The following is an 11,817-nucleotide window of genomic DNA, read 5'->3' on the forward strand; positions in this document are numbered from 1 at the left end:
CGGTTTAAATTCCAAAAGATTGTTACTCTGTCACTAAATATAAATTCTTATATAAAAAATGTTAAGAGCTTATCAACAGAAATATTTAAAAATTCACAAAAGATGAAATTTGCTACTTTAACAAATTAACTCTACTTTTCCATGAAAAGGATGAACTATCAGTGGCTAACTTACCATGAGCAAAACCAACAGACATCCACAAGGCAATAAGTCGTGCTGTCTCGGACACCACAATAGAAAAAAATTCCTAGAACGTAATTTAAAAATTCTTCAGAATTTCAGCAACAGTGTTCTTTTTAAGGTCTACTGACAAGGAGAACCTGAGAAGAATTCAAAGGTGGGCCAAACAATAACTCTTAACCATATAAGAGAATGTTCGAGTAAGTAGAAGTATTCACCCAGAAATAATATAAAAGTTTCAGATGTGGTATTATAATGAGACTTTCTCCAGATCCAAAAAGGAAAGGGAGAGTGTTTCCACAAGAACAGAAAATCACATTTTTCTATTACATTGTGTTTACTTTAGAAACACTACTATACAAATACTTAGAGATCTAATTGTGAGAAAACAGTATCTGTAACAATTATAAGTGTTGCTCAAAACATAACATCTACAGTGAGGATATAGCATTATCTATTCTTTCCTTCTTCATGCCTTTCAAATAAAATACCTTCTTATTTACATACTGTTTCTTTCTCTAACAAAATGCTCAAAAAGCTCTAGATTTCCTTTCCTAACTTCGGTTTTTAAAGCTCTAAGTGGTAACCACTAATGTTGGCAGGCCAATGAGACAAGAGAGAACATGACCTTTCTCTTGAAAAACCTACCTTGTCATCTGCACTATTTACAACAGCTGGGTTTGGAAGTAACCTAAATGGCTACTGGTAAGGACTCAGCATAACGAGATGAAATGTCACCCTTCACAGCAAAATGGAAGGAGCAAGGAAGTATGGAAAGTATGTGCAAGAAAGCAAGTCAGAAAGATAAAGACAAATACTGGACATTTTCATAATCATGAGTATAAACAAGGCATTACAATTGGCAAAGCAGAGTAATTACACACCGGCAGGCATTCATAGACAAAGAGAGGTTTCTAAAGGAAGAGGGTTTGGGGAGGGAAGAACCAAGAAAGCTGCCTAAGGAATGGTGGGCGGGGTGGGAAACAAATACATCTGGGCTTTACAAAAAATTAAGTCTTTATTTAGCAGGCAGCTCTCTTGCTGCAATCTATTGAAAGTTAGTCCTGATGAAAGGATTTGGCAGGGGAAAAAAGGAAGTTTTGTTTCTTTTAAAGACCTGTTTGGACACTTTCAAGTTTCTGATAGAACGCACTCATTGACTTAAAAACAACAACAACGTACCACGTATCTATTAGGTTCTCCGACATCTACAGAGGGGAAATGTTCCCGTATGATGAAGTCTAGTAATGTCCTGGAGGTGAAAGGGAGACCCCAGTTAGTGTCCCTCAGCAGACAGCATTCCACATCCAACCACCTAAAATGTTCAGTTTTCAAGGTACAAGTTTTAAAATTAAAGGAATAAGGTTTTACTCCCAAAACAGCCAAAGAGAAATATTTCCTCAATGTCATTCAAAACTGAAAAGCTGTTTCTAAGGTCACAGTATAGTCACCTTATTAGGTCATAAATTCAGATGAGGCCCACAAACACCCATGGGTACCACCTACTGCGCCTGCCATGCCTACACCCTGTGCAGCTCTTGAGAAGAGAAGGGTAAGACCCATACCCAGACCCAGACCTCAAAGAGCACAGAGTCTATTAGGGAAGAGAATGCAACAATTGAAATATACAAAAAGTGAAAAGATAACAGAGCAGGAAATGATTATTTATACATGCAGGGTTCACAAACGAAGTGACCAAAAAGTGGCAATGCTTGAAGTTAAAATATTTAAGGTGCATAATGATCATATTATGTATTCTCTGCTCTATCAGACTATTCCAGCTAGTTAACTAAGCACTGACGTTGACTGCATTGGAGAAGAAAAATCCATTAAAAATTTAGGGGGGATCCTCTCTGGTAGCCCAGCAGGTTAGGACACAGCACTGCAAGCTGGCCACAGCAGCTTCAGTACAAGTTCGATCCCCAGCCCTGGACGTCACCCACATGGCATAGCAGACCTCTTCTATCTTGTCCGCTGCGCCCCTCAGCAGTGTAATTCCTCAATCTGCCTGTTGTGCTCCCCACTCTCTCTGGTGAATCCTCTCACTGCCCCTGCACCTCTGCCCGTACCCCAGTTCTGTATGTATAAATAAATAAATCTTTAAAACAAAAATTAAGGATTGTAAATATAATTTGGAGTGAAAACAATGAGAATGGATTAGAGTTTGTACTAAATGTAATGTCATGTTAACCAGCGAAGACATTTCAAGGGTGGTGGTCAACACTATACATCAGGGCCTCCCTGGTGGCACAAGGGGTTAAAGTCTCCGCACCGGCAAGCTATCACCAGCCTCTGCAGCATGGGTTTGATCCCCGGCCTAGGAGCTGACACATAGGGTGCAGCAGACCTCTCCTATTTCATCCCTGCTCCCCTCAGCAGTGTATTTCAGTAGATCCACCTGTTCTGCTTCCTACTCTTGTCTCTGGTGAATTGTCTTATCCCCCACCTTGAACCCACCCCCCAGTTCTTCTATGCATAAATAAATGAAATAAACTCTTTTTTAAAACATAGTTATTAATTGAAATTTTTTGTTTTACTGATAAGGAAACCAAAAATGGTTTCAACTTTGTGGTACATAAACAATAAAGTACATAAATAATGTTTAACTGTCTTCTATCATTTTAAAAAAGGACACTTTCTAACCTTAGTAAATCAAGTTCACCATGATGTGCCAAAATTTCTAATGATCCAATTCTAAACCAAGATTTTGCAACTCGCAGAACTACTGCCCCTAAAAAAGAAACATTTACTTTAGCATAGGTATTTTAAACAACGTAAATATAGCATGTGCTTCTCATAAAAATGAAATTATTTAAATAAATAAATAAAAATTACCAGAAAACAAAAAATTTACACCCTGCAAAGGGTCAAGGCTACTTCTCTTTCCTTAAGAATCAGAATCAGAATGTTAGAACTACAACACACTTCTGGAAACACCAAGGTTCCGATGCAGCAAAAGACTACAAACTTCAGGTTCCTGCTGAAGGGGTTTGACTACATGATACCTTTTGTGTCACATCAACTGTGACCTTCTTCCCATACCTTGTCCTGAAAGAGAGATGAATGATGCATTTCTATGGCAGGTGCCCTCCATTTGTGTCACTAATTGAAATTTAACTTCAGGGCCTCCCCAGTGATACAAGGGTTTTAAGCCTCAGCACTATGAAGCTATCTGCAGCATCAGTTCCATCCCTAGCCAGGGAGCTGACCCACATGGCTCAGCAGACCTCTCCTGTTCTACCTGCTGCCCCCCTCAGCAGTGTATTTCAGTAGATCCACCTTTTCTGCTCCCCACTCTCTCTGGTGAATCCTCTCAGTCCCTGTACCTCTGGCCTGCACCCCAGTTCTGTATGCATAAATAAATAAATCTTGGGGAAGAAAAAAAAATCTTATCAAAATAGTCACTTAAAAAATTATGCACTGGGCCCTCCCTGGTGCAGCGGGTTAAAGCACAGCACTGAGAAGCTAAAGCCACTGCAGCATGAGTTTGAGCCCCGCCCCAGCGGTGACCCCCATGGTACTAGTAGACCTCTCCTGACCCGCCCACTGTCCCCTCAGCAGTGTACTTTGTAGATCTGCCTGTTCTGCTCCCCCACGCTCTCTGGTGAATCCTCTCACTGCCCCTGCACGTCTGGCCTGTACCCCAGTTCTGAAATGCATAAATAAATAAATCTTTTTTAAAAAATATGCACTAAGTATAAAGAATAAAAAATATGCCCTTGGTGAATTACCATGAACGTCAGTAGAAACCTGCCACCCTGTGACTCAGTGGGGCTCGCAGGACCCAGGAGAGCTGAAGGGTGCCCACAGTCCTCAGGAGCTCTGCTTTCTAGGCAGCAAAATATTTCATTCGTGCTTTTCAGGTCCCAAGCTCCCCCGTGGGCCCCACTTCTGCCCTCCCTCTCACTGATGCTCTGTGGCACACGCACTTTTCCCCTTCTAAGTCCTTATTCGTAACCTCCCGAGAGTTGAGGGGGCATCTCACTGAACATACTGAAGGTAAAGTAAGAACAAGCGGGTTCTGAGGAGAGGTCTACGTGGTCCTCCTGGGAAGCGAGTATGAGCTGTAGTGTCCTCGCCAGCGACATTCTACCCGCTGTCCGCGGGCTTTACGTCACCTCCCCGACCGCGCGCACTGTCTGAAGTGCATGGAGCAAGCATGTAAGGACATGGAACCGACACATACAAAAGAGCCCGGGGCCGCAGCGTCTGCTGTGGCCCCCATTTCACGCGAGTGTCCGAAACACTCTTACCTCGTTCTTTCGCAGGGTTTCCATTGTAGAACTGGTCTCGCCACACTTCGTCATCACTTACAACCAGACTGAAACGGAAGAGAACCAAACATCACAGTTACACTTGGCTAGCATGCTAGTGTAGGGCCTAGAGCTGTAAGGAACCATGAAAATCACGCTGTGAGAAATTTATCTTCTCAGGTTCCCCAGGTCTCCGGAGATGACATGCTCCCGTCCTCCAAGGCAGCCTCAAGGAGGGAATTACCTGGCAGTTCTGCTCGTTGGAATCCCAAGATAGTGCATCGCCTCGCTGCACAAAAATTCTCTCACTGAAGAGCGAAGTACAGCTCTGCCATCACCATTTCTGTGGAAAATATGAGTTTTTAAACTCCGGGTATACTTAGGACAGCATCAAATTTTATGCAAATGATGGGGAGAAGTAAGAAACTATACCGGGAGTATGGGGTCTTTCCTGAGCCTTTTAATTGGAGCTCCCACTTCTCACCCTGCCTTTAAAAAAAAAACAAACAAAAAAAGCATTAAAAGATTCATGTTAATATTTAGCAGAAGGGTGATTATCCAGGAAGAGATGTGTACCTGTTCGTGTAAACTCCAATTAGATGGGCTCTTCCATCCCCAAGCTGATCTGCCCATATTCCAAACTAATAGGGAAAAAGGAAACTATTCAGGTTTATTGGCCTTCACAGCTGGTACAGCTCAGGGCTTTTGTCAAAATTGAAAGTGGGTACTGCATTTTAGAATTACAATAATCCATAGTTTAAATATAGGTTAAAATAAAATTAAATCAGTACAACTTATTTTAAAATACATGCATTTATATATAATTAATATATATATATAACTAATTTCTTCTTTTACCTTAAGTGAAATTTGCTGGAAAGAGAATACTTAGATCTATTTAATCATAGAATATAATGGGAAAATTTATTACAAGAAGCTCTGTTTACATTATATTTATGCAACATGAAGTCAGGAACACATATACTAGAAAATACTGCTTTTGAACTAGCACAACTATTTTCTTTTTTTTTTTTTCTGTTAAAATCTGTACACGTTTATTTCAATACTGTTATGCCACTGAGTAGCTGTGAAAGTTTGGGTTATTTAATCTCATTGATACTGATCTTTCATTTCTGCACAATGGCATAAGCCTTGTCAGGTTACTATAAAATGAATGTGCAAAATGCCTATACTATGTCTCACATACACAAGCACTCAAGAGAGAGTAACTATTTATCACCAGCCTTTTCCTCTTTTCGCTAACTTAGACATCTCTCTTCACCCAGATGTTTGTTTCATCAGAAAGTTTCGATTTTCCAGAAGAATAAAGTCCTTTCTGGTCTTGTAAATTCTCTAACTACTAACCTTTACCCCTACCACTCTCCAAATGTGACTGAAACCTGTTTACACCTCCCATGAGAATTAGCAATATGAAAAGGAACAGGTGCCATTTATCATGATAACCACACCCTAAACTTTCTTCACGATCTTGCCTTATTTCAAGAACATGCCTTATTAATTGCTTGAACATATATAACACTCCCACTTACTTCTTATTTCTCTCCAGCAGTTCTAAAACTTTGCTCTATAGATGTCTTAGCAAAATTATAATCTAATTTTCCCTCCGAGGCTTTCATATTGACACATTGCACCCCTTTACTTTACCCAAATCTCTTGCCAAAACTTCATGAGTAATAAATCACAGAGATTTTACCTTTGTAATGCCCCAGTTTCATTTTTAAAAATTTAGGCTACAGTTTTATCATAGCAAATCACAGCCGCTAATTTATAAATATCTTGACCACTACATCCTCTTCTAGGAAGGTCTTGTTAACGTCTCAATATGCTAAAACTGAAGAAGTTAACCCAGAATAACTTCTCTACTGAGAAAGCATTTTCACCAAGTTTTTTATTTGCTTAAGGATAGTAATGTGGATGTTTCTCTTACCTGGTGGCCACCGTATCTGTGAGCCAATGGAATGGATCCAAATAATATCTTTTCACCACTTACAAGCTGGAGAAAATCATCTGTTTCTGAGACAGATAAATCAAGGTCCAAAATACCTTCTAGAACTTCCTGAGACAGAAACAAAATATTCTTACACACTTAATCCTTTAATAACTTTTAAAGGGCTCAATAGAAGAAAATTAAAATAATAAGCCTCTGCCAAAATACACTTTTATACTTTTTCATGAGATGTACCAAGCTTTCTATGATTATTCATGTTATTTGAGAAAACCAGCTCTACTAGATCTAAAATTTTTATGTATTTCTGTGATACCACAGTAAAATAGCTTTAATATTTTTCCTAGCACATATGCTTTTAAAGAACTAGCAAAAAATAAATGTCCTAATTTTATGCCAAATTCATCTGCATTATGAGAATGATTTCGTATTAGAAACCAACAGTCAAAATTGTCTAAGATGAGAATTCAATTTCTTTGCCCTTTTTTGTTCCCATTAAAGTGCATTTCCCTTTAAGTATAGCTTTAAGAAAGTGAGTACTAGGATCCAAGAATAAGCATTAGAAAGTAATTTCTAAGAGTAAAATTCTCCAAGTACCTGTATTTTTTTTTAAAAAAGTAATTTATCAAGACTAGTAATATTAACATTAAAATTAATAAAATTTTAGCAAAAATTGAAGTATTTGTGTTCTGAAAAGATAAATCCTAACCTTTGAAACTGCTACAAGACGAGCTCTTGATTTGAAAGGCGTAGGGAAGGCAACTGAAAAAATACAGTTGTTCACTTTACGAACATAGTTCTCTTTAACAGGATCAACTGGCCACACAGCTGATTTTAAAAAAAAAAGAAGTCTTCTTAATGCTCTCATTTGTGTTGCCTATCCAACATTAATAATCCTTAGAAAGATTCTGGTTCTTCAAGTAAATAAAATTCAGCTATCATTTCCTTCATACTGTTATCTGAAGGCAACTTTACCATTTGCAACTATTTTCATAAACTACTATAGATGCAACTGTCTAAGAGGAAGGGAAATGGAAAAGTTTAAAAGAAGACATATACCATATCTTCAAAGAAGCTTCATTCACAGGAGACCAACAGAATGAGCAACATACTTATAAATAATATATAACAGATGTGATCCACATTACAGTGCAGTCATGGGCCACTTAACAGGAAAGAAAACACGTTGTTAGCAGCTTTTGTCACTGTGCAAACTCTTCCTTTGGTGTGACCAAGATGCAGCCCAGGGATACCCTTTTGTGTCAGGTCTTCAATCCAGGGCATTATAAGTTTCTTTGGGCCCTCCCAGGTGGTGCAAAGGGATAAAGTGCAGCACCATGAAGAGATCCGCAACCACTGCAGGACGAGTTTGATTCCCGGCCAGGGAAGATGACCCACTTGGCACAGGGGACCTCTCCTAACCCACCTCCTGTTCCCCTCAGCAGTGTATTTCAGTCAGTCTGCCTGTTCTGTTCTCCACTGTGTCTGTGGTGAATCCTCTCACACACACCCCACCTCTGACCTGTACCCCACTTCTTGTATGCATAAATTAAAAAAAAATCTTTTAAAAAAAAGTTTCTCATAGTCCTTTCTAGTATTTTTGCTAGTCTTGCTGCTTTCAATAAAGCAGATCCATTCACAGCTTCCTTCATTTTAGTCTTTAAGTTTGTCAGGATACTGGAATGGTGAGCATATCTACACCTGGTTTTCCAGGTCATAGTTCTTAGTTACTTTTCATTTCAGGCTCAGTGACTTGATGCCTCCTCTTAAAAGCGACATTAGCAGATTTGTGCACTTAGGGACCAGAGTGAACGTAACATCACAAGCCTAAGGAAGAAATGATGCTACCAGGAAGCCAGAGGTAAATGAGGCTGCTGGCAGCATAAATGCTACCACCTTACAAACATGTTTCTTGATAGAGATTATATTGCTATGATACTGAAGCCACCAATTATTTTAGTAAACAAAAGAGGTTCAAACAAAGCCCAGTGAGTTTTTTTATTTTAAGGAGCAAATTTAGAGTAATTCTGGGAAAATACACAAATATTTTTAGAGAGAAATGGGAAGACAATTTATAGTAAAATTCTATCCAGGTAACAGGTATTTGGGGACAACTGCCATATTTATGTAGTCTGTTGATGTATGACTACTGGAATTATAGTACTAACCAATTCAATGGAACCCAACCAAAAAATGTAGACAATCATTTTTCCTGCTCTTCAGAAAAATCACAATTAACTGAATGATAGCACAGTTTATTCCTAAAAACACAAGAAAAAAAGGAAGACAAAACCTATGTTTCTTGATAGAGGTTATATTGCTATGATAGTGGAGTCACCAAATTATTTAGTAAACAAAATAAAGTCTAATCAAAGTCCAGTGAGTTTTTTTTTTAAGGGGCAAATTTACAGTAACTCTGGAAAAATACACAAAAATTTTGAGAGAGAAATGGGAAGACTATTTATAGTTAAATTTACAAGAACACAATAATTAAAAATATTGTCCTCCAAAAATAGAAACAAAGATCAGTAAAAAGCAAAAAGAGCCCACATATTAAAATTACCTATATAATATTATGAATCAGTGGAGAAAGGTGGCATCATGCCAAATTGTTCAACTGTTTGATACACCTACTTATTCCATCTAAAGTTAATTAAACGTCAATTCTAACAGAAATAAGAGTATTTTTGTATCTACCCCACGTGAGTTTAAAACCCCCAGGTTTATCCCCTTAAGTACATGGTGAATAAAGTAGTACTATGAGGAAACAAATGGTTAATGACCAAGACCCAGGTGATTTCCATAGAAAACCTAGCATGAGATTATGAGTTCCAACAGTGTATTTTCTTTTTTCTCAAAGAGCCTCTGTACAGAAACAGAATGAATTCTATAATTAATACACTTTCTTTTCCAATGCCCCATTTTACTAGAGCCTGGGCATTGTATAATGATCCACTAGTAGCTAGGATTTTTGTACTAATTAGCACATATTTTGCTAAGGCAGTTGCTATATGTCCATAAATATGACCAGTGGCCATGGAACAAAAAAAAAGGCTGTTTCAGATTAAACCAACCCTCACTCTTGTTACACTTTAACCAACTAAACAGTCATAAACCAAAAACCCCAGGGAAAATTCCAAATATATGCTAACCCTTTATGATTACCTTCAAAGAGCTATCAGCAATTCCAAAATTAAATGATATAGAATTCAGATTTATCAAAGGATATGAAATTCACAAAAATTGCTAACCCTTCAGTGCAACTATATTTGAACCTTTTCTCTCAGTAAATGTTCTTATCATAGTAGCTTTGCTAATTCATTGTTCATTTATTAAGATCAGAGTAAGTTTCACAGAGTATTATGAACCAACACACAGGGAATATGTATACCGCATCATATATATATGTATACTCTCTCCCTGGATGTAAAATGTGGTTTGAAATTGACACTGTATCATTTTAACAGTGTAATAACACATAGAATGTGTCATAAGTGAAGTCAACTCTCCAGTGTTGAAATGCAACTTTGAAACTGCTAACAATTAAGATTCCACCTTTTAAGTTCATTCTTTTGCCGAAGTGTAGTTAAAAAGACCATGATCATGTCTAGCGCGTGTCCAAGTGGGTCTGTTCTCCATAGTTACTACACAGATCTTACAATACTTTCAGCTTCCTCCACTCATGCTCGTGCAAGTTAGTTCATCACAGTTTAGCAATACCATGTAATGTTGGGACGCCTCCATGAATTTGATGTTTTTTTTCACTCAGCCTTGCCAGATTATGTCTTTGAAGAGGCTAAAGTTTTGCTCTAGTCTGTATAAACAAGTCCTAAATGAAAATAGCCCGGCACAACTGGGCAGAGCTGTGCTGTAATTGTATGAGCTTGGACAAGATGTTCAATTCTTCTAAACCGCAATTTCCCTTCTGAACAAGGGCAAATGATAGCATCTAAGTCATAGGGTTACTACACAAATAATAGTGCTTACTTTGGCAAATTCACCCTTGCATATTTCTTAATATATAAACCAAATTTATATTAAAAAAATCATCTCTAGGTGCATATTAACACCCATTATCTGTAAAGTACCTAACATGTTTTTACATATTCTTCAAGAAGAGGGGTGGGGAGGGGTGAGGAAACTCATGAAACTGGCTTATGTTTTTTTAATGCGTATTCTATGCTTTTATTGAGTAAAAAAAACACTTTTAAAACAAAATATCACAATAATGTGCTAAGGAATTCTTTCACTCTTTAAAGCAGAAACCATGGTTTCGAAGAAAAAACCTCTTGACAATTGCAGTTGCCTAACTGCTGGTCTATTTCCTAAGAGTGAATGTCTTGAGGACAGCCTAAGTTTCTTCTCTTTTTGTATCTCTAAAGGGCTTACACTTTCTTTCACTGGCTCTCCCTGAATGCCAAGTGTTGAATGACTAGTCGTTTCAGGCATTTCTGCTGTAAATAAGTAATCTCCCGTTACCATAAGAAAAGTAGATGAGATTTACAGAGCTAAAGTGAAAAGTAACCCATACTGGGTTTCAACCCTGTGCATTCTCCAGTATCCCGAGTTGAAGACCGAGCAGCTTCCACGTCACCAAATCTTAAAGCTCCGGACACCCAAGGATGGAAATCGCATATGCAGATGTAAGGAAGACTACCAAATTATGCACAGTATACCTAGAAGATGTTCAGAGGAGAGAGTCCAAAAGCTGAGAGACGAGGCTACGCTAGCTTCTCTTTCACAATAGCCCTGATCGGAGTTTGACTCGTTACTGGAAAGGTGTAAAAGGATGCCACTTCCTTCTAGGTCCGGTCGCAAAAAGCAGCCCGCGACGACGTGGCTGGTCACACCCAAGAGAACCAAGTGCAGAAACCGAAGCCTCGGGATTAGGCAGCACAATCGGAACCCTATTCTTTGAGGCATATCTCTGCCTATAGGGAAAAAAACGCAGAACAAAAGAGTTAGTGGCTCAAGTCCGACGCCGGGTGTTGAATCTTGCTGACAGCTGGTACCCCAAGGCACGCAGCTGCTGGAGGGGCGCGCTCAAAACGGGCAGGGAAGGGCCGGGAGAGTCCGTCGCTCGGGCCAGGACGGCCCAGCCGCCGCGACCCTTTCCGCTGTCTCCCGGGGCTCGCCGGGGAACCACTAGGTTCGGCACGGCCACCCCGAGAGCGCGCCGACCGCCAGCCCCGGGAAGCAGCGAGCAGAGGCGCCCCGGGTGGGGCTGGAGCGCTTCCTGTGCCAGGTTTCCGGCTCCGGGTCTCGGGAGAAGGACTGCCGGGTCAGAGGCGGAGCTGCCGCCCCGCCGCGACTTTCAGAGTCGGACCATGGCCTCGTGCTGGTGGCGGTGGCGGCGGAGCTGCTCCTGGAGGCCGGCGGCGCGGAGCCCGGGGTCTGGCTCCCCCGGCCTTGCGGGGC

General features: G+C 39.8%; 2 protein-coding genes across 3 annotated transcripts in view; one reads left to right on the plus strand and one right to left on the minus strand.

The window, feature by feature from the left end:
* Positions 1-11,574, minus strand: part of LOC105854239 (selenoprotein O) — a 23,092-nt gene extending 11,518 nt beyond the window's left edge. For both annotated transcript variants that reach the window (XM_012731431.1, XM_012731432.1), the window contains exons 1-10: positions 11,076-11,574; positions 7,109-7,227; positions 6,382-6,510; positions 5,010-5,074; positions 4,866-4,922; positions 4,678-4,776; positions 4,434-4,501; positions 2,824-2,911; positions 1,363-1,432; positions 175-247 (exon numbers count right to left, since the gene is read on the minus strand). In XM_012731431.1, the coding sequence (XP_012586885.1) occupies positions 175-247; positions 1,363-1,432; positions 2,824-2,911; positions 4,434-4,501; positions 4,678-4,776; positions 4,866-4,922; positions 5,010-5,074; positions 6,382-6,510; positions 7,109-7,227; positions 11,076-11,322 (1,015 nt within the window). In that variant the 5' untranslated portion in view covers positions 11,323-11,574. The remainder of the gene's footprint in view (positions 1-174; positions 248-1,362; positions 1,433-2,823; positions 2,912-4,433; positions 4,502-4,677; positions 4,777-4,865; positions 4,923-5,009; positions 5,075-6,381; positions 6,511-7,108; positions 7,228-11,075) is intronic.
* Positions 11,575-11,726: 152 nt separating this feature from the next.
* The window catches only part of PDSS1 (prenyl (decaprenyl) diphosphate synthase, subunit 1), a 24,949-nt gene continuing 24,858 nt past the window's right edge, over positions 11,727-11,817 (plus strand). The window contains 1 exon segment of the mRNA XM_004691324.1: positions 11,727-11,815. Within this exon segment, the coding sequence (XP_004691381.1) occupies positions 11,727-11,815 (89 nt within the window).

Source organism: Condylura cristata, unplaced genomic scaffold (assembly GCF_000260355.1).
Source record: "Condylura cristata isolate star-nosed mole 26May11 unplaced genomic scaffold, ConCri1.0 scaffold00030, whole genome shotgun sequence".
Taxonomy (NCBI): Eukaryota; Metazoa; Chordata; class Mammalia; order Eulipotyphla; family Talpidae; genus Condylura; species Condylura cristata.